We start from the raw sequence: 22424 nt of genomic DNA, 5'->3' as shown, positions 1-22424 counted from the left end.
AAAAAGGAAGAAAATGGGATATTTGTTTGTTTGTTGCTTTAGGTCTCTTCCAACACAATTGAGGTTATATTGAGAGACCGCTGAAACAAAAAACAAGCAATCTAACAAAAATAGTACAAATGCAATCAAAATCATAACCTAAAGATATCATAAGCTAAATTATAAATAACCAAGAACAAACAGGCAGGGATTTTACAGGAAAAAATATCCCCTGTCAAAAATACAATCAAAACCAAAGAAGCAGGATAGGCTAGTAAAGAGAAGAAGAAACGAACATCCACTATCGGATCGTACACCCATGCGAACATCATAGGTATATGATTCAAGGGTGATGCTCCCATCCAACCACCCTCAAAAAATGGGATATTCAAAAATTCTAGAATTACAATTAAAGCACCCAAGAAAAAGTAAGACAAAGGGGAATTGGTTGAAATAGGAAAGAGATGTAGATTTCAAGAGCACTTTAATCAGTGTACTTAGTTTGAGATCCTTTCAATGTCTCATCCTGACACAAGCACAGGTCGCCACTCAAAGGAACACAAATCATATATTATATTAAGTTACAACCTTGATTAAAATCAACCAATTTTTCAGGTCCTGGGGTGTTGGTTTATTGGGATTCCACTGTATTAGTTTTATTTTAAGTTTAGATATACCTTAATGGACAAACAATGTTTCACGAGGCCTGAAGCCTGAACTGAAACCCCAAAATTCATATCTTTAAATCTCATCACTTGAAATTCACTTTAATAAAGCATCACCTTCACCCTTACAAAATACCAGCTTTAAGTTCATGAATCACAACAGTTTATTTATAATTATGAGATAAAAGGGAGATTATAGGATAATTCTTAAATAGTGTGTCATTATATGACTCGCAGATCATCGTTGATACAGTGTCAAGCTCTACAGTTTCATCAACAGGGGAGACTACTGGACCCATCACTCATTCTCATTTGAGGGGTGGTTTCCCTTGAAAGTGGATAAGATAAACTTTATTCCCCTATAGATGATGTACATTTGGCGAAGAAACTCACAACATTGCTATCCAGAAATATAACCGACCAACACTCAAAACTATGTGCAACCTTAAACCTTTATAGTCTTGTTAATACAGTTTAGTGAGAATTACTCATAAACATGGACAGCAAAAAACAACGAAGACCTGAGTAACGTCAACTTCGTTCTATCTATACCCAAGGGGTTTACCTTAAGCAGACTTCACAGCAGGATACCAATTTGTTGCAAAGTACTTTTGGACACAGATCTAACAGACCCAGTAACCCAATCACTACCACATAGGCTGGAAGAGGTTGGAAAAATAAATCACAACTACATTCACAATTGATATCAACCTCTTTTCACGAGCGATGAATGCATTTTCCATCATTGAGTTATCTGGACCTCGTAGTTTATCCCCGTTTCTACAGCATGAAACAGACAATAGCAATTGCACGTTACTCTTTGGATAGGTCAATAGTCTGTCACAAAGGAGTAAGTAAAAGAACACATAGAGAAATATAATAATAATCAAATTTTTAAAAAGAAAGCCAAAAAAAAAATGTTTTAATCAATATATTAATAGTATAGCTTTATATTAAAGTAGGAAGCAAATATAAAATGAGAATTTAACATTGAAATTAAGTTTTTAAATAATGAAACAAAATGAACTGGAATGATTATGAATGGAATTTTGTCACGGGGAAAATGGACAAAAAGATTTTTCTTAAAGCAAATATTCTAAAAATAGCTTTGTCGGCTTGTTTTCACCTTGGGTTATTTACCCATGACAATGATAGTTCATTTAAGCCGCAGCAAAATTGAAGATGAATATGGCTGGAAGATAAATTTTAAGTCATTATCATTAAGTTTTCAATTTCTCTGGTTTGAAAATTTGACAGATTTAAATGACCAAAAAACTGTAAAACTGGCACAGGGTTGTCAAGTCAGGAGGCAAAATATTTACTAACTTTTCAACAAACACATAGGCTGACACCCTTTATGAATGCTGAATTCAGTCAGAAACACATTACGTGGTTACTTTAATTCCCGTTTAGCTGGTGATTGGATAATATACTGATGGTTCATACACGCAGCGTCCTGAGTTCCCTAAATATAGAGAAAATTGACAACCTTGACTACCACTAATCGTAAAACACTAGCGGCTGGAATAGCTTCTCAAAGTGACCAAAAGAAAAAATGTGGACAAAATATTATTTTACAAAACTAGTTTCAGGAGATATTCATTCCGTGCCAGACCTTTGCTTTTGGATTTATTCTTCATGATAGTTCAGTTGGTAGAGCACTCGATTCACATGCAAAGGGACTGAGATCAATCCCAGGTGCAGTCGAGATTGTGTCGGACTTCCCAGTCCACCCCTTAAGGACTACTTTTTTTTTCTTCTAATTCTTCACCGACTGAGAAAATTTAAATGAAATTCTTCCATAATTTCTTTTTTAAAAATAATTTGATTTTGAGGAGTTTCAGAATCGAAACGTCTTGGAAACAACTTTTTATCACATTTTCGTGTAGGTATATTTTGATCTTATAAATGATATGCAGTACTGATCTGGTCCTGATAATCACAAACGTCTTCATGAATTTCTACAAATCAACACAGGACAATAAAACTAAGGGAGCTAAATATATACAGATATCGTATTCCGTGAGTAGAAATTTGAGGATCGAGAAGGAAATATAAATAAATGTTTAAAATAATCTTTAAAAAATTTTTTTAATGAATTAAAAATAAAGTCATCAAAAAAAAAATAAAACAAAAGAAAAAAAAAAACACAAAGAAATTAGTTTTCCTAAAGTACAAAGGTCAATTTTAACCGTGATTAGTAAACTTCAAGACTGATTTCGTTTGTTTGTTTGTTGCTTTAGGTCTCTTCCAACACAATTGAGGTTATATGAGAGACCGCTGAAACAAAAAAAAACAAGCAATCTAACAAAAATAGTACAAATGTAAATCAAAATCATAACCTAAAGATATCATAAGCTAAACTATAAATAACCAAGAACAAACAGGCAGAAGATTTACAGAAAAAAAATATCCCCTGTCAAAAATACAATCACAAACCAAAAAAGCAGTATAGGCTAGTAAAGAGAAGAAGAAACGACATCACTATCGGATCGTACACCCATGCGAACATCATAGGTATATGATTCAAGGGTGATGCTCCCATCCAACCACCCGCACTGATTTCGTCACAACCAAGTGTTATATCAATAAAACTGAAGTATAAATATGAAAAGGGATCCAAAATACTGTCTAATAATAATAATAATAATAATAATAATAATAATAATAAATGACACACACGACAACTCAGCCTTGGGGAGCTCATTCAAAAATGTAAAAAATATTCAAAATATGAAAAGCGAAGTGATACTGTAATGTCGTGAAATTGCGATATGAAAAAAAATAATGAAAAAAACCCAACATAATATGCGTATTTGTATTGGAATAATAAGAAAAAAAATTTCATCACTCACAACATTTCTTATTCATCTTCCATATTATATAAACAAACAATACCACTGTCACACAATCACACACATCTGCTGTCTATCTGGTCTTTATATAATATATATTTATACTTTTATTGTTATTTTGTTATTATCTGAAGAGGAGTTTTGAGCCTGAAATGTTTCATATTTGGTATTTTGTTCTTCTTTTTTTTTAACGCTGTTATAATCATTTTTGTTTATTTATTACTTTACACAGTCAACAGCTTCTAGCAGCTTTGTATCACTCTTACATCTGTTGACAGCATTAGAAATTTTACTATCCTGTCCACTTCCTCTTCCGGGTACTAATAGAATACACATTGCTTACGATGATGTAATGTTAATCAGTGCCAATGGTGACAAAACGTGAAAAAGGAGGGAGAAAAATTTGGAGAGCTTTGTCTTAAACCCCATTTTAACGACGTTATCCCCCCCTTAATCCCATTTTTACAGCAATGGAGATGATAAACAATCATTGATAGCTGGAAAGGAGTTAATTCCTCGGCTGTCTCTGAAATTGTGGATTTGTGGATTCCATGGAAAACCATCAGTACTGATTAATGGAACAATTAATGCGTTTTGATGGGAGTTGAGTCAGACTTCCAGTCACACACACACACACACACACACACACACACACACACACACACACACACAGACACACACACATATACAAACACGCAAGTCATCCATCAATCCAGGCAGAGGGGACAGAACAATCCTGACACACACACACACACAAACACACACATGATGACGATGGATCACTGGGGCAGAGGTCTGCGATTGGCCGATCGCTGCTTGTCAAACCGTGCTTCCATTTCATCCAGAACACGAGGCGTATAGCGCACCACCAATTTCACTGTTCCTGAAATTTAAAAAAAAAAAAATTAAGTTAGATGAACAGGCCAATCTTGCTTGTAATTATTGATCATATTTAATTTTTAAATTATAATCTTAAAAATTATCATTTCACAAGCTTCATTCATTTGATTTTAAATAAATAAAATAAATAAAATTCCCTTTATCCCCTTCACAGGGGACATTTGTGTCCAGGGTCTATTCCAAAGGAAGACTGGAATAACCCAGACGTCAGCCGCAGAGCAGCGCTGCAAAATGAGCTAAGGCGCAGTGACTTGTTCAAGGTCACACAGTGCATCAGCGGGTAATCGAACTCTGTACCTTTCGGGTACGAAGCAAAGACCATCATTGTCCTTTTTTTTATAAAAATTAAAAACCAAAATTAGTTACAGTATCTGTCACTGCCTATGGCCAGGTATATAAAGTGAAATCCGCATAAAGTCAACACTCTTAAAGTAAACTTTGGGCATACAGTCAACATCTCATGATAGTCCCATATTTTCTGTTCATCTCTAAGTGTGTTCCATTGATGATGGATAATGTCAACATATCTTTCAGGTCCTATTGGTGTTGGCTTTAACAGGATTTCACGGTAGTTTTAAGGACAAATAGACCATCCCATACATTTTTATAACTCATAGCAGGGTTGCCAATTCAAGAGGCAAAACTTTACTGAACTTTTAAACAAACACATTGACTGACCCTCTTTCTGAGTGCTGAACTCCAGTAAAAAGACATTATGTGTTAACTTTTTTCTGTATAGCAGGTGATTGGAAAATATACTGAGTGTTTATAACATACTGAATTCCGTAGTCAATATACGGAAAATCATCGACAACCTTGTCATAGGTTCGTTTTCTCTCACTTTATAAAACTGCTCAAGCTACAAGAGGTTACTCTTGTAACATTCAACACAAAAAGACATCTATATAATGTAACTATGAAAAAGCTGAGAGAAACTATAGTTTTTTGTTTTTTTTCCAGTTTCTCTTGGTTTAATTAGGAAGGAAAATCAAAATAGACAAACAGAGAGACAGTTCAGCGTGAAAACAATTGCAGAAATAGCTCCTCAAAGATTCGAACAAGTGTGAACAAAGTTGATGCCTTAGACATACATTTTTTATATATTTAAGAAATCTAAAACTGAAATAATTTTCGTAGCTGATTCTCCATTTTTGAATTATTTTTCATTATTCAACCCCCAAACACTCATGGAAATGAGATTTTTTCCAGTTTATCAAACAAATAATAAATCTACTCTCGGCAATCTTTCCCAAAACCCCATGTGGTATCTACCCTACTCGACATTGTCCTGAATGAGTTTCAAACACAAAAGTGACAGAATTTTATATTATTGTAATTGTTCTATGTCCACAATGCAGTAAGTAAGTAAGGACGATAACTAAATTGGCTTTTCAATGACTGACTAGACGTAAACTTTGTCAAAAATATTGACATTGACATGGATAGGATCTGGGACTATGCAGACAACACACAGGGCCAATGACAACACACAGGGACGCTGACATTGACAGAGACTTGACCATGGGTGAAAGTTACTCAAAGATATTAATCCTGCAAAGGCAGGTGCTCAGAAAAAAAAATCCTGCAACTACCAATAAGAGGAAAAAACAGAAGTGCGGTTAATTATATTATTATACAGTTGCCGGTTTTTTTCATTTTCGAATTCCGGCCAGACAAAAAAAAAAAAACGGCGAGACCTCTTTTTCAAAAATAAAAATCCGGCCATGCAGGATTTTTCCGGCGAACTTTCACCCATGGACTTGACACAGACAATGCACAAAAAGGACATTGACATGAACAGACAACACACAGGGATATAGACATACATAGACATATTGTTATCGCCACAGACACCACTCACCATGAGCAATCTTTAATAATTCCACTGCCTTCTCATGACATTCGCCTTCCACTGACTGAAATCAAACACAAATACATCAATGGAGAGGGAGAGAGAGAGAGAGAGAGAGAGAGAGAGAGAGAGAATGAGTGATAGACAATGAATTTAATAAAGATAAAAATTATAAAATTTTAGGTCCAATTAAAATAATTTCATTGAGTGGAAATTTAACAGAGTTTTTACATTTCAACTGAAAATGAAAAAAAAAAACAAAAAAAAACAAACTTATGTGTATTATGTAATTGATAACAAAATATTCAATTTTCAATGTCCAACTTCTAAAAACATGCCATATCACCGAAAAGACGTCATGTCTCGTCCTACATGTTACAGTTGGCTATGGGAAACCTTGCAATGTGCTGTGAGCATGTTTAGTGGATATTGTCCTCAAGAAATGCAAGTTTTTTGTATTTTTTAAAATTTTTAACATAGCACCCCAACATAGCACCAGATTGACTGACCAAGTCGCTAAAAAAGTCTTAAATAGGAGAAGGGGAAAGGGTTGAGGGGGCTAGGGGGGAGGCAGATATTCTATTTCTGTAAAAAGTAATAAAACAAAAATGAATATAACAGCTTCAAAAAATTACAAAATAACAAACACAAAATGTTTCAAGCTCAAAACCCTTCCTCAGCTGACAATGAAACAAAAATACATTATTTAAAATACTTTTTAAGTATTGTATTTTTTTATTTTATTGTCAGCTGAAGAAGGGTTTTGAGCCTGAAACATTCCATGTTAGTATTTAGTTCTAATTTTTTGTTGAAACATATCATATTTGTTGATTACTTTTTACTATCCACAGCTTCTATAGCCCTTTAGAATCATAGACACATTCAATTTCTAGAAGGATGACACACGTGACTTACCTCCCCATTGACGGACAAGAGCTGGTCTCCACGTTTGAGTCCTCCATGCCTGTCAGCCACGCCACCAGGAATGATACGAGAGATGTAGATAGGGGAGTGCTGCTCCCTGCCTCCCATCACGTTGAAGCCCAGACCCTCTTCCGTCTTGGGCAACTCCACCACACGGGGATGGGCGTGCCCCTCGCTGGCTGCAAAGGCAGCAACTGTGGCCTGAGGTGATATGAACATTAAAATATAACATATATAGGTATAAGATAAGATAGATGAAATAATACTTTATTCATCCCATAAAAAAAGAAAATCTGTTTACAAACTTGTGTGCTACAAAAGTATAAAAATTGAACAAAAAGATCCACATACAAATTTTAATCCACACAATCATTTAAAATGAATTTGGGGGAATAATACTTTATTCACATCTATAAATATTTACAAATAAACTCATTAATATTTAAATAATAAATAAATGAAAATAAAATTTGGAAAAAGTAAAACAAAATCAAATAATAAATAATAACAATAAATAAATATATAATTATAAACAGAAACTTGCTGCTAATTTTTAATTTATGCTATGATACTTTTAGAACAAATATTAAAGGCATATTTCTAATCAACATGGGTCAAAATATATGTTCATATTCAACGTTCATATAAAATGCAAATTCCTATCAAAGTAGGGATTTAATTTGAAATGGGTGGCATATATGACCATTGGCTGTTCTGAAGTTTCAAAAAAAAAAAAAAAAAAAGGGGGAAAATATGTCTAAATCGGAGCAGACTATCATTTCAAAAAATACCCAGAAATTTCAAATTGTGATTGCTGAAAATAATTATGTCCTGAGACTGTATGTGAGTATAGTTCAGGAACCTGCCTTTCTATATCAATCTTCCATTTACACCAAAATCATGATATTCAAAAAGAATTAGGAAGGGATTAATAAAAAAAAAATGTTTTGGCAATAGAAAGGTTGGGATAGATGTTGACATTGGAGCAACTAACTAAAAATAGACATGGAATAACATCTGAGAGACCAAGATGTTTACATCAGTGCTCTTAACATGTGAAAGTCAAAAAGTCTGAAATTTTTATAATTAGGCATATCTGGCCATCATAGTCGTCCATCTGACAGCGTTAAGAGACAGAATCATATGACAGTCTTTGACATTCCTGTATATTTGCTCGTGCTCTCAGACTTCCTATCAGGAAATGTTGATAAGGTCTCATCAACCTTACTCTACCCACCAGCACTGACACTGTATTTTTACCTTAGCTGTGGCATTCGCTCTCACGTCGGCGTTGCCACTGACATCCACTGTGTCGTAGACACTTTCATAAACTTCTCTGACGGCATGAAGGAAATCACTCTGGAGGATTCTCTGGAGAGCCTGGAGCTTGGATGCTGGGAAATCCCCACCTGATGAAAACAAGATCAAATCTTATAACCTTGATACAGATTTACCACAATTTGCGTTTAAACTCTGTATTATCAAGACAATAAAATTAATTGTAATTCCACACACAAAAAAAATTCTGAGCACACAACTTGTACAAAGTTTTCATACTACGTTTACGAGTAACATAATTATTAGGAAAAAAAATGAAATATATAAGAAGATCGCAGTTTTCATTTAGAAGACGACCTACTTTCAAATGCACAAAATAGAAATAGAAGGTGCCTCAAGTACAAACCAAGTGAAATTTCGATTTTGTGACCAGAGCCCTTTTCTTACAAAGCTGATAAACTTAAGTGTAAGCGTGCCATTGCAAGTGGAAAGTCAAAGATGCCAGACATCGGATAAAGATAAAACTATAATACAATAGCTTTTTTTTAAAAAACCTGATTAGAATACAAAACAAACACACTTACTTCTTTGGAGGACGTCCAAGAGCTCAATGGCCCTGTTGATGTCTGAAATGAGATAAATTCATTATAACATAATGTCAACAAGAACAAATATAAAGTAAAAATAAAAGTACTCTTCTTACTTCTCATTCACACTCCATTCAAATTTAATTTTCAGCATTTTTATCAGGAAAAAACAAAACCGGATATCTATGGATTCTGTAACCCGGTACATAGTCTCCGAATATGTACACTTACCAGAGTAACCAGGTACCTTGCTCATTTTGGGAGCGGTGAGGGGGGCATTAAAATTAAACCCTCAGTACACGGTAATAGTTTAATTTAACTGTCACGACCCTTGACTTCTTTCATTCCCTTCCCCACTTTTGAGTTTGAGGGTTAGTGTTTATGAGTATGAGTATGAGTAGTGGACCATAAGGCGGAAAACACAATAATGACAGGAAAAGCAATTTCTGCATGGGCAACAAAATATATCAAAATCTAATTGAGATGTGGTGACTATAGTTGCTGTTTTTGATAGATCAACTCTTCCTGGAGCTGTGGTAGCAAAATGGTGGCAAAATTTTGCTTTATATATTTTTTTAGGATTTTTTACCGAGCAAAAGTGGCGTTTTGAAGACACGAAGGTTTTACTTTCGTTTTTAGAATGGATCAAATGAGGTAAGTGAATCAACAGTTTCCATTTAAAGTTAACTTTATGTTTTGTTTTTAACAAAGGTTAGATGTATTAACTACAATTTGTATGATTTAAAAATTTAAAACATTATCTCCATCATTGTTTATAAGTTATTTCCTGCATATGATGTAATCGCGTTATTTTCGTGTCTCCGATGTGACAAAGGAAACTTAATTCTATATATCAGGCAAACTTTTAAATTTTTAACTACAAATTTGTTCAAGTGACTAAAATTAGGTCTTGGAAACTTGTAAAATTAACAAAACAAAAAAAATTAACATTTTTAGTTGTTTTTAGAGTGAATAATGGGGTATGGGAGATTTCGTGTCTTCAATTTTCTGCCATTGCACCAAATTTCAATATCCTATTTTATTATTTATTATGAAAGAAAGTGTTTGAAAATTGATTGGAGACATTAATCTTGCTCTGGTTTTGATTTTTGACTTAAAATAAAGTTTGGTGTCACCTGCGTGGGCACCATCTACATGGGCACCAGGAATTCTGAAATGTGTTAACTTGGACATTGGTGATGAATATACAGTTCATAAATGTAAACTTTGGTAACCTATGCTGAATATTTCAATGTAAGTACAAATCTGAACATTTTTAGCTGTTTAAGAACACAAATTGCTAATTAATTGAATTTTGTAAACAATTTATATTAAATATATTGATTCGCTCTCTTTCTCATATTTTTTGTCACCACAACATTCACTCTGCTTTCCGGGAGGATGCAGCGATGGGATCTGGACATCTGATCTAAAAGAATGTTATCCAGTATGAAAATTTTGATTAGCTACAATACAAGAAACACAGGCTTGAGAGATTTTACTCCAGAACTGTGAGTTTGCTAACCGATAGGGATAAAATCGTAAAAGCACGTATGTACTGAATTACATGTTGAAAGGAAAAAATTCCGTACGACTTGCCAAAATGTTCTAGAAATAATGTGTAATGCGATTATAGACTTCTTTATATAAGCATTAGAGACATCAGAACAGTTTGACACTCGAGATACTTACTTTTAAATCGAGACACCCATTCATCAAACAGTTTTGCTTTGAAACCAGGACATATTCCCAACAACTAAAACTAACAACTGCTGAGACCCGCTATGATTATTCCCAGACAGGGTCTGCCAATAACGAAAATTTGTTATCCCAAGAAGGTGTCTGGGAATAACAAATTTTCGTTATTCCCAGACACTTTTTTGAAACTCCGCTCTTTCAAACAATTATTCACATGCCAGAATATGGAATGTTTCGAAATGCAAATAGAAATAAGTAAGGTGTCTGGGGACAACGAATTTTCACTATCCCTAGACAGGTGTCTGGGGATAATCACATCGAAAACAAAAACAAACAAAAGGCTGTCATTATTCCCAGACGCCTGTCTGGGGATAATAAAAATTCGTTATCCCCAGACAGGTGTCTGGGGATAACCAATTTTTGTTATCCCCAGACACCTGTCTGAGGATACTATCCCCAGACGCATGTAGCAAGTGGGCAGAAAGATTTTATGCAAAATGCCAAACTAGGCGTGAAAAATACCAAATATTCTGGAAAAAATACTAGTGGTTGTGTCCCAAAACAGTTACTATATCAAGTGATATTTAACACAAGATGAAAGTAAATAGTGATCAAATGTCAAATCCAGCTCTTTTTTTTTAAAAATATTTTAAAGCAAATGGATCAATGAAATTTCTTTTGTTACTTTGATCTGAAAACGTCAAACTGGCAATTCGACTTTTTATTTTCAACCAGGAAGAAAGTTGTTAATCATCAAATCTGTTCATAGTCCACCAACCATTTAAATTTTCACTACCAACCTACCTGTTCACTTTATTGATCATCTCTTGTTTCTATAATTTGCTCATTCTGGCCACAATTTTGGGGACGACCGGGAATAATTTTTATGTCGCGGACGAATTCCTAGGCCATCGTGTTGTTTGCCCCAAAGCCCAAAACCCACACCTGTTATTTTCCTGTCTACTTCGCACAAGACAATACAATTTAGTATCACACGTCCACAAAACTAGATCCAACAACATATTTTTATTCGAATCAGAGATGAAAATAACTACCGTAGCAAAACAAGGAAGCAAAAATGGTGGAAATATGTTTAGCTCATATATGAATTTAAAATATTCCGATGGCGGTGTGGATAGGCAGTTCAGTGGGTAAGGCCACCTTTCATTTTACTCCTTTTAGCTGCACAGATTCGACCCAGTCGCGGCCGCCCCCCCCCCCCCCCCACTCATTTTTTTTTTTTTTACTTTTCTTTCTTTCTTCCCAATTAATTTTCATTGTTTTCACTTTTGTTCCGAGTTCCGAGCAAGAGTTTTTTTTTAATCAGTTGAATTTTTTATTTCCCGATAATATTATTTCATTATTTAATTTGCTCTAGATCTATTATTGTTTTTTTTGTTTTTGTTTTGGTCAATGATAATAATAATAATAATAATAATAATAATAATAATAATAATAATAATAATAATAATAATAATAACTGTAATATTTGTTATTATTATTACTATTACCATCATAATCATTATTATATTATTATCAATAATAGTATTATTTTTATTATTAATACTCTTATTATCATACTATTATTATTATTATTATTATTATTATTATTATATATTATTATTATTATTATTATTATTATTATTATTTATTATTATTATTATTATTATTATTATTATTATTATTGTTAACACTATTCCCTGCTCCGAGGGAAATCTCTCTTTTTCTTTTTTTTTTTTATATTTTGACCTAAACCTTAGAGTTTTTTGTTTGCTAAACCTTTATGTAAATGTTCCGTTTCTGAGCATGAATTTCTTAAATTGTTTTTATTTTTAAAACAATTATTGTTTTTATCTTTAAAACAATTATTGTTTTATTTTTCTCCTCTATCTGACCATTTGGTCGCTCTCTGAATATTTCTGTTTGTTTGCTTTTTAATTATTTATTCTTTTTAGACACTATTTGAGATCGGAGTGGGGACGAATATATTTTCTAGTTTAGAGAGAGAGAGAAAGAGAGTTTAATAATAAAAAAAAGAGGTGGGGGGAGGATGGATGGGACATTTATCCCTTTCAACGTTCTGTAAAAAGAAGACGGAATTTAAAAAAAAAAAAAAAAAAAAAAAGAAGTGACGTTACCAGGATTCGAACCCACAACGTCGATTATGGTCAAACTTCCAGGGCAGACGACTAAACCATTCGGCCATGACACCCACTTCGAAGTCGACGCATATTGTGTATATGTAGTAACAACTGATTTTAATGTTGGTTAATTTTATGTTTTTATAGATATTTTATTAACTTTCCTTATTTCTATGTGCATCTGGAAACATTCCATATTCTGAAATGTGGATAATTGTTTAAAAGAGCGGAGTTTCAAATATGCGTCTGGGGATAATAAAAATTTGTTATCCCCAGACAGTGTGGGATAACAATTTATTCCCAGACGGTTGGGATAATCACAGCGCAAACAAAAACACATAAAAACAACTGGGGGCATCGACTTGCACTTAGTAGACTAAGAGTCAGTGTTAGATCATACATTATAGAGTCAGTCAGTAACGTTGTTTTGTTTACCATGACAAGTGACAGTCACTCAGTGACACAGTCACAGTACAGTGGATTGTGTTATTATTGATTAATAAGTTATTGAATTGGATTTTTTTGGAAACCCTTTACCTTTTGATCTTTTCGGATCCGGTATGCATATTACCACAGGCATTTTTTCCAGCCTAGTTTGGCATTTGATTTTTAAAAATTATCTGGAAATAGTCTATCAATAACGATCTGTGATTATTAGACGTAATTGTGTTGTGGTGTGGCTGTACTGATCTTGACTGCTACTGCCACTGCTGTGGCTGTGGACCGATGACCGAAACGACCCAACGTCTCGAGTTAGTGTCTGAAACTGTGTCATCATTACTACGTAATAGCTGAGAGCTGATCAGACTCATCTCCGGTACGTTGATATCATCATAAACAAGAAAGAATTTTAATTAATGTTGACTAACGCTACAATTTTTTTACCTTTTTCAAGAGTCAAAGGTTCGGAAACAGAAGCCATCTTGATCTTTGCTATAGTGATGGGTGCTAGTTGATACGATATCGGAAGTACCCAGTAATATTATAGAGATTTTTTCGGAGTACCTGGTACTGATTAATCGTCCTTTGAATCATATAAAAATTGTTTTTAAAAAAGCAATCAATCATGCATTTTAAGAGAAGAGTTTAGTCGCACTTTACATTTTCTGCATTCCTCGCGTACTTTGTAAGTGTCATGCTGCCATTAATATTTTATACGTGACGATTATCACAGATTCATTCGTCTCCCTTACAGAATAAAGAAGCATTGGGGAAAATTGTAAAATGTATTACCTAATAGTCCATTTCTTCATGCTTCGTGTTGCTTTTGGTCAGATACCATTTGTAAAGCGATTTGAGCAAGTTTAATGAATATTGCGCTATAAAAAACTCACTTTAAAAAAAATTATATTGTGAATGAATGAAATAGGACGGTGGCTGAATCCATCCGTCTAATGTCTTGTATTGTAATATCAAAAGCTAGAGGTGCCTAAGTGAGCCAATAAAACGGAGATCTAAAGAAAGGAAGTAAATGTGACTTATGCAAAGGATACAACAGAAAATAAAAAATTAAATGAGCGAAACTTTGTGTTGTATATTTTACACGAGTCACATTTAGTCCCTTTATTTTGATCTCATCTTGTAACTATCAAATGATGTTGAGAGTGATTTGTGAGCGGATGGGTGGCAATGATTGCAAAACTAAGGGTCCTTACGTTATGTCCTTGAGTAAAGCTCTTTACATACAACACCCCTCTCAACTTATGTGCCAAGGGGTTTGTTTTGTTTTGTTTTGTTTTGGTTTTTTTTATTTTTTGGTTTTTTTTGTTGTTTTTTTTGGTGGTGATGCATTGGCATCAATATATATATCAAAACAAAAAAAAAACAAGATACAACCTCCACACCTCAACATTTAGAAACACTAACAAAAAAACATCCACAAAACTCAACGAACATATTTGGAAATTAAAAGACAACAAGATGGACCACGGCATTTCATGGAAAGTTTTATCTAAGGCGGCGGGATACACACCGACATCAAGACAGTGTAGCTTATGCCTGGAAGAAAAATATACTATAATCAAACAACCTCATGAAGCCACACTCAACATGAAAAGTGAGATGTACGGAAAGTGTCTCCATCGGCGTAAATTCTTGTTAAGCAACTTTAAACCGGAACCAGTTCAAGAAACAACAACAGTCAACAAAACAACTCAGTCCTGACGATGGCAAATTAAGCCTGAAACATTAATGTAGACTGTCTCAAACATTGTGGTAAATATTTTGAATAATAATGATATATATATATATATATATATATATATATATATATATATATATATATATATATACATATATATATATATATATATATATATATATATATATATATATATAATGGGCGACTTGCAGTGTAGTTTGAGGTGGTGAGTTGGTCTCATTCGTCTTACTTAAAGAATAATGAAGTGAAGTGTTTTGATGATGGTAAAACCTTGAAATCACATTATAGATAGTATGCGCTTGGCTAAGGAGTTCACAACATTGCCATCCGGAAGTATAACGGATCAACAAACAAAACTATGTGTAACCATGATCGTTTATAGTCAGGTTAATACAGTTTAGTGAGAAATACTCATAAACGAGGATGGCAAAAACAATAACAAAGACCCGAGTGACGTCAACCTCGTACAAGGGCGTCAGTGTCCATTTAGGTATCGAATATCGTGAAGATTTGGAATAAGTACTCAGTAATATCCGATATTTGCAAATATCGAGTAGAGCCCATCACAAATATTCCGTCACTTGTCATCCCTCTGCTGTCTTCCGGGTTTCTTGAGTTTTTGAGTGTTATAAGATCCCGACACATACGTACATAGCAGTGTGTATCTATCTAGTCCTCTAGTTAAGAAGTAGTAGTGGCATTATGTTTTCATTCCTTGAATAAATTCTCTATGTCAAAAAAAAAAATTAAATAGAATAGAATAAAAATAACATAGTCCTCGTTTGATATTCATTCCTCGAAAATTTTGACCAAGAGTTAAATACTTTAGATAATAATATACTAAATGTTTTTCATTTAACGATTCAATGTTTAATTAAATTACAATAACATGTGAGATGATTTTTTTCCCCCAGAACAAGCATAATTTTATTTCTCATATTACAAGCAAATCATGAATTTAGTGATTCGCAATTCAAAACAAAGCTATTCACATACCTTTATTTACACGTAGGCTCGTGTGCGTCTATGTTGTTTATTGTGGTATAACACTCGCTTTCGGATCGGAAGGTCATGTGTTCGAGCCTCGCTCAGCGCATAGTTGAGTCCTTGGAAAAGGCTCTTTACTCACATTCTCTCGTCGTTTAAAATGAATATCTGGCCGGTAACAGCGTTGTCCCTGTTGAAAAAGGCCCCAGTCGTCTATCGTTGATGGCGGCAAAGATCTCAATCACTTCATAGAGTTAAGACTTCGTGACACACACACAACTACAAAACTTTGACATCCCCCTTCCTGAAAGGCCAACCAAACACGCTCACAAATACACGTACAAATATACACATACACGTGCGCGCGCACACAAACATACACAAACACGAACGCACATACACACACACACATACACACTACACACACAATTTCAGTAAAACACCCAGTTAGCTTAAATGAATACCCATATTTAGGCTACCAAACGAAGGTAATCCTAAACCACCTTTTTTTTTTTTAGTTTAGACTCTGTTTGCCCCTTTTATGTCATTATTTCTTTGTTTTGTGTACATTTTCTTTTTTTTTTTGTGAGGGGGGTGTTTATTGGATTTTTTATCGGGGGGGGGGGGGGGGGGGGGGGGGGGGGGGGGGGGGGTTGTTTGGTTGTTTGGTTTGGTTGGGTTTTTTTTTTCTTTTTGGTTTTATTTCTTGCTTTGGAGAATATTCACAAGAAGCCGTCGACTTATATCAATCCAAATAAGACAACAATTCATCTCAATTCCTTTTTACCACATGGTGTTCGAAATTTTAATGCGCATAACTGTGATTTAGATACTATTTTTTATTTAATATACACATCGAAATTCAAGTTAGAGGCCATAAGGATAATCTATTTCAATTTGTAAAATTGATATTTAACATATAAAGTGTCGCCAATAATTCTTAATTCTATATTTATATATGTGTATGCATAAACATGTACGTTCTGTCATAAGGATAACATATTTGACTTTATAAAATATACACAAATACACACACACACACACACACACACACACACACAAACACATTGTCGCCATAAATTCTTAGCTCTATATTTATACATTTGTATGCATACCACGTTTGTAAACAATTCTCTATTTATATTATGGATGAATAAAGTCACTGTTGTTATGTGTTGCTGTCGGCTATGTACCCCTTGTAAAGCGCTTTGATCACGTTTAGTTGATATAGCTCTATAGAAATGCTCACGTTTTGTAGAGCATCTCGTCGAACGGTGTGTTGTGACGATGCTACCAGGCGGGTTCGCGATGGTGCACGAATGCGGACCGGACTTTGCTTATTGGGTCGATCGTCATAACATAGCAGTGTGAAAACCATAAGAGGCTGCTGCCATGCTTCATGAGGACATGGAACCTGTTCCATGCCCTCATGAAGCATGGCAGTTCCATGCCCTCATGAAGCATGGCAGTTCTATGCCCTCATGAAGCATGGCAGTTCCATGCCCTCATGAAGCATGGCAGTTCCATGCCCTCATGAAGCATGGCAGTTCCATGCCCTCATGAAGCATGGCAGTTCTATGCCCTCATGAAGCATGGCAGTTCCATGCCCTCATGAAGCATGGCAGTTCCATGCCCTCATGAAGCATGGCAGTGCACCGTCGCGAACCCGTCTGGTAGCATCGTCACAACACACCGTTCGACGAGATGCTCTGCCGTTTCGGGTTCTTGTCCACATCGGGTACACGTGGGACAGGTGGAAAGTCCCCACATGTTCATGAAGCATGGCGAATGTCATTTGTTGGATTATGAAAATGCACAGGGTAAGGTAGGTAACCTTAAAATATATTGTACTTTTTGTATTATCTCGGTGGTCTCCCTCTGATTTCATTATTAAATTCATCAATATCATCAATACTATCACACCACCACCACCATCCTTATCATAATCCCCGTCACCACCATAACCATCATCATCATCATCATCATCATCATCATCATCATCATCATCATCATCATCATCATCATCACCATCATCATCACTCATCATCATCATCATCATCATCATCTCCATCATCATCATCATCATCATCATCATCATCATCATCATCATCATCACATCATCATCATCATCATCAATCATCATCATCATCATCATCATCAATCAATAATAATAATAATAATAATAATAATAATAATAATAATAATAATAATAAATAATAATAATAATAATAATAATAATAATAATAATAATGATAATAATAATAATAATAATAATAATAATAATAATAATAATAATAATAATAATAATAATAATAATAATAATAATAATAATAATAATAAAGAGCTGATGAACGTCAACTTCGTTCCTTCTGTAATAAGAAAATGAAATACCAATACAAAGTCTGTATTACTGTATGGACAAAGAAGACGGAGAACAACCAAAAGGAACACCAACACATTACAGAATTATATCATTATTAGATGTCTAAGGATGATTTTAGACATCAAGTGGACGGATAAAGTCATGAATGACGATCTGTGGGAAGAGGCTGGCCTAGTGATGCTGTACAGTTAGGTAAAATACTTACAACATCCGTCAGCCGGATATAATGTACCAACACACAAAACTATGTGTAACTTTGCACGTATATAGTCTGATAGAATTAAGTGAGAACCAATCAACAAAATGGCTGTCTGAAAACAATAACAAAGAGCTGAGTGACGTCAATTTTGTTATTTTTATAAATTAAAAAAAATAACATTCAGAAAGAGGAAGTGGGGATGGATAGGAGAACATGCCTGCAACATCACGTGACAGGCCTATTGCGTGACAACCCTAAGGAGGAAGAAGGCCAAGGAGGACGAGAAATAGTTGGTGATAGAGCACGTTGAAACAGACATGGGGGTAGGGGGGTTAGGGGTAGCGTGGTTAAGTGGTACGGTCTTTGCTTCGTACCCGAAAGGTACCGAGGTCGATCATCCACCGCTGCGCTGTGTGGCCTTGAGCAAGTCATCTGGCCCTAGCTCAATTTGCGTCGCTTCACTGCGGCTGACGCCTGGGTTGTTATAGTCTTCCCTTGGAATAGACCACAGAGACAACTTTCCCATATGGGATGAATAAAGGGATTTTTTAATTTTTTTTTTTTGTTCTATTTATTTATTTTTATTTTATAAAGAGACGTTGATAACCGTGGAAAAGAGAGGACAAGATGGCCTAAAGAAGAGTCAAATTAACCAGTCAACTGCCATTATATTCCGAAAAAATACATGTATTAAAAACTTTGGCCAGAAAACTCCTCCTTCAAATATTGATCGATTTAAATGACCCTCATCTTGGCAAAAACTCTTAAACATAAGACGTTAATGAAGAGTTCGCGAGGTCCCAGGTTTGAGAGTTTTTTTTTTTGTTTTTGTTTTTTTTTTGTTTTTTTTTTTTGTTTTTTGTTTTTTTACCAAGATGACGTTCATTTAAATAGATCGATATTTGAAGGACAGTTTTCTGGCCAAATTTTAAAATACATGATTTTTCCAGAGTTTGTCTGTTAACTGACATCATTGATAATAATAATAATAATAATAATAATACACATTTATATAGCGCTCATTCTCGTGTAAAACACAAGCTCTGGGCACTTTACAATATAAATATCAATTTTAAGTGAAAAAATAAAAAAAAAAAAAAAAAAAAAATAATAACAACAATAACAATTCATAGCCAAATCAAGGATTCATATAGAGTCAAGAAAAACAAATACAGTAAAAATGTGTCTTGAGATTCTTTTTAAAAGTAGGTAAAGACTTGCACTCCCTCAGACCACGTGGTAGTTCATTCCAAATCTTGGGGCCGAAACAAGCAAACGATCTATCACCAAATTTTGTTCTTGATCTTTTTTCCGAAATTTTCGTTTGGTCATTACATGATCTTAAAGTGTAGTTTTCAAATTTACACATGACCACGTGATCTGTGAGATATGCCGGTGCTATACCAGCCAAACACTTATAAACAAGACACGCTGCTTTGTAATATGTGCGCTTTTCAATGGGCAACCAGTGGAGAGAGGCCAACAAAGGGGTTGCATGATCAAATTTTTTTTTGCCAAAAACTAATCTTGCAGCACTGTTTTGCAGTAGTTGCAATTGTTTAATAGAAGCCTGAGGCAAGTTGACAAGCAGCGAGTTACAATAGTCTAGTTTCGAAAAAATGAGGGAAACAACCAATGTTTTACATGTTCCAATTGCAATATACTGACGGATCGAACTGATTTTCTTCAATTGAAAGTATAAAGATTTACAGAGAGCAGAAATGTGAGCTGACATTTTCATTTCTGAATCAAAATAGACACCCAAATTTTTCACAGTCTTTGAAACTTTGATCTTTTCACCCCCAATCAACACCTCAAGACCATCATTCACCTTCAACAGCCCTCTATTTCCCACAATCATCACTTCTGTTTTTGACTCATTCATTTTCAACTTGTTTGCATCCATCCACTCTTTCACATCCGTCACACATTCTTCCACACGTTTCACAATATTTTCGAGATTTTTAGTTTTATCAGTAGCATAAAGTTGCGTATCATCTGCATAGAGATGATAGCGCAGCCCATGACCAGTGATGACATTAGATAATGGAGAAGTATACAAAACAAAAAGAATTGGACCCAAAACAGAGCCTTGAGGAACACCAAAAGACAATGTATGTTGACGAGAAAGTTTATCTAAAATCATAACCTGTTGCTTTCTGCCATCTAAATAAGATTCAAACCACTGCAAGACAGTCCCAGACAAGCCAAATGTTATATTAAGTCGTTTAATGAGAATACCGTGATCAATAGTATCAATGATGGTCTATGCTCCAACTGGGATTAAGGGTTTAAGTATTGATAGTAAGGGTTTGAAAAAAAAGATATGATTTGATAAAAGTGTTTAAGTGGAATTTACCAAGTGATCAAATTTGTGTGTTTTTACTATTTTTTGTTCACGTCGGCATAAGCATGAAATGCAAAATGAGAAATATCTAGAGATAATAATATTATATTAATTTATCAAAATTTCAACACAGTTACGAGGTTGTTCAAATATTATTATAAATTGCCCTGATACTGAAAGAAGATCCTGATTCTCATGATATTTTGCACATTAACTTTTATTTTTCTTCAAAGTCATCAGCTAAAGTGGTCTCCCTTTTCCCGTGTGTCCTCGACGTTGGACGGCCCTTCAAAGTTGCTGGTGTTGGGTTTGGCCTTAAACTTGTTTTCTAAAGACATTAAAACATCATTTTCTTCTTCAAACGCTTTTCTTTGACGCTATGTGGTATTGTGGTAAGACACTCGCTTTCGGATCGGAAGGTCCTAGGTTCGAGCCTTGCTTGGCGCATAGTTGAATCATTGGAAAGGGCTCTTTACTCACATTCTCTCACCGTACTGTTCAGGTGTAAAATGAGTACCTGGTCGTTAACAGCGTTGTCTTTGTGCGAAAAAAAAAATTGTAATATTGCCTAACATGCGTCATGTCCCGTCCTACATGTTAAGTGTTGCTGTTGGACAGGGACCCTTTGTAAAGCTCTTTGAGCACGTTTAGTGGATATTGCGCTATATAAAAGCTCAATTTGATTTCGATGCACACGCAATACACACCTTTTTTTTTCTTCTTGAGCTAATCTCATTACTTAAATATGTATTTCTTTATTGACGGTGGTATCGACTTCATTGTCCTTGGCCAATTTCACTTGGTTGAAATGTTAGACACCCGAACGAAAGCAAGAAAGAATTCGGTGTCCGTCATTTTTTTTTTTCCATCCACCCACCATCACTCACCACTCCTGCGTCCGTTCTAGCCTGATCTAATGGAGTTGTTGTAAGGCTGGAACCGTGGGTAACCCGACCCCCAGGAGAGTAAGGTGATCAGTGGAAAGACAAGAGAAACTAAACAAACCACTGGCGACTGGGCACGTCTGCTGTCCGCTAGGACAAACTTGACGCTTCCCTTTTTCGCGGGTTTTGTCCGCTCCAGCAGGCAGGACCAATCAAATTGTCTAAACTTGCTTACGTCACGCCGTCATAGGGTGCAATGGGATGCGCACAATGTAAACCTCGTCAAGGGGGGTAATCCGGTGAGTGGGTGGAGAACTTCCGTTTACGCGAAGGGTCAGTTTCCGATGATGTCAAGGTGACACGGCACGGCGTGAAATTGGATGTTAGGGGAGGAGGAGGGATGGATGAGTAGGAAGGTGGAGTAAAAGAAAGAAAAGGAGAATGAAAAGGAGGAGGAGAAAGAAGAGGAGAAGGGCAATGAGGAATAGAAGGAGGAAGGGGAACAATAAGACTGGAAATGAAATGAAAAGAAAAGTGCCAGAAAACATAAAGAATAAAAACTACGGGGCGATGAGGGCTCGAAC

The 22424-nt window shown here is 34.9% G+C and overlaps 1 protein-coding gene across 1 annotated transcript; it reads right to left on the bottom strand.

Annotated features, from left to right (window-relative positions):
- Positions 1–3704: 3704 nt before the first annotated feature.
- Positions 3705–13840, bottom strand: LOC144978899 (protein lin-7 homolog C-like). The gene is made up of 6 exons (XM_078925499.1): positions 13765–13840; positions 9038–9079; positions 8436–8584; positions 7167–7376; positions 6261–6315; positions 3705–4382 (listed from the first exon to the last, which is right to left on the bottom strand). Exons 1-6 carry the CDS (start codon positions 13799–13801, stop codon positions 4279–4281), a joined length of 597 nt encoding a protein of 198 aa, XP_078781625.1. The 5' UTR covers positions 13802–13840; the 3' UTR covers positions 3705–4278.
- Positions 13841–22424: the final 8584 nt, after the last annotated feature.

The sequence above is a fragment of the Berghia stephanieae genome, chromosome 8 (assembly GCF_034508935.2).
Source record: "Berghia stephanieae isolate SIO BIC M18660-M18661 chromosome 8, UCSD_Bste_1.3, whole genome shotgun sequence".
NCBI classification, from domain to species: Eukaryota; Metazoa; Mollusca; class Gastropoda; order Nudibranchia; family Aeolidiidae; genus Berghia; species Berghia stephanieae.
This window is presented reverse-complemented; position numbering and strand designations above follow the sequence as displayed.

Coding starts and splice junctions, on each gene's coding strand:
- LOC144978899 (XM_078925499.1), bottom strand. CDS start 13,801: ATGGCTTCTGTTTCCGAACCTTTGACTCTTGAAAAAG. Junction 9,080..13,764: donor ACCTTTGACTCTTGAAAAAG/GTAAAAAAATTG, acceptor ATCTCATTTCAG/ACATCAACAGGGCCATTGAG. Junction 4,383..6,260: donor ATTATTAAAGATTGCTCATG/GTGAGTGGTGTC, acceptor TTTAAATTTCAG/GAACAGTGAAATTGGTGGTG.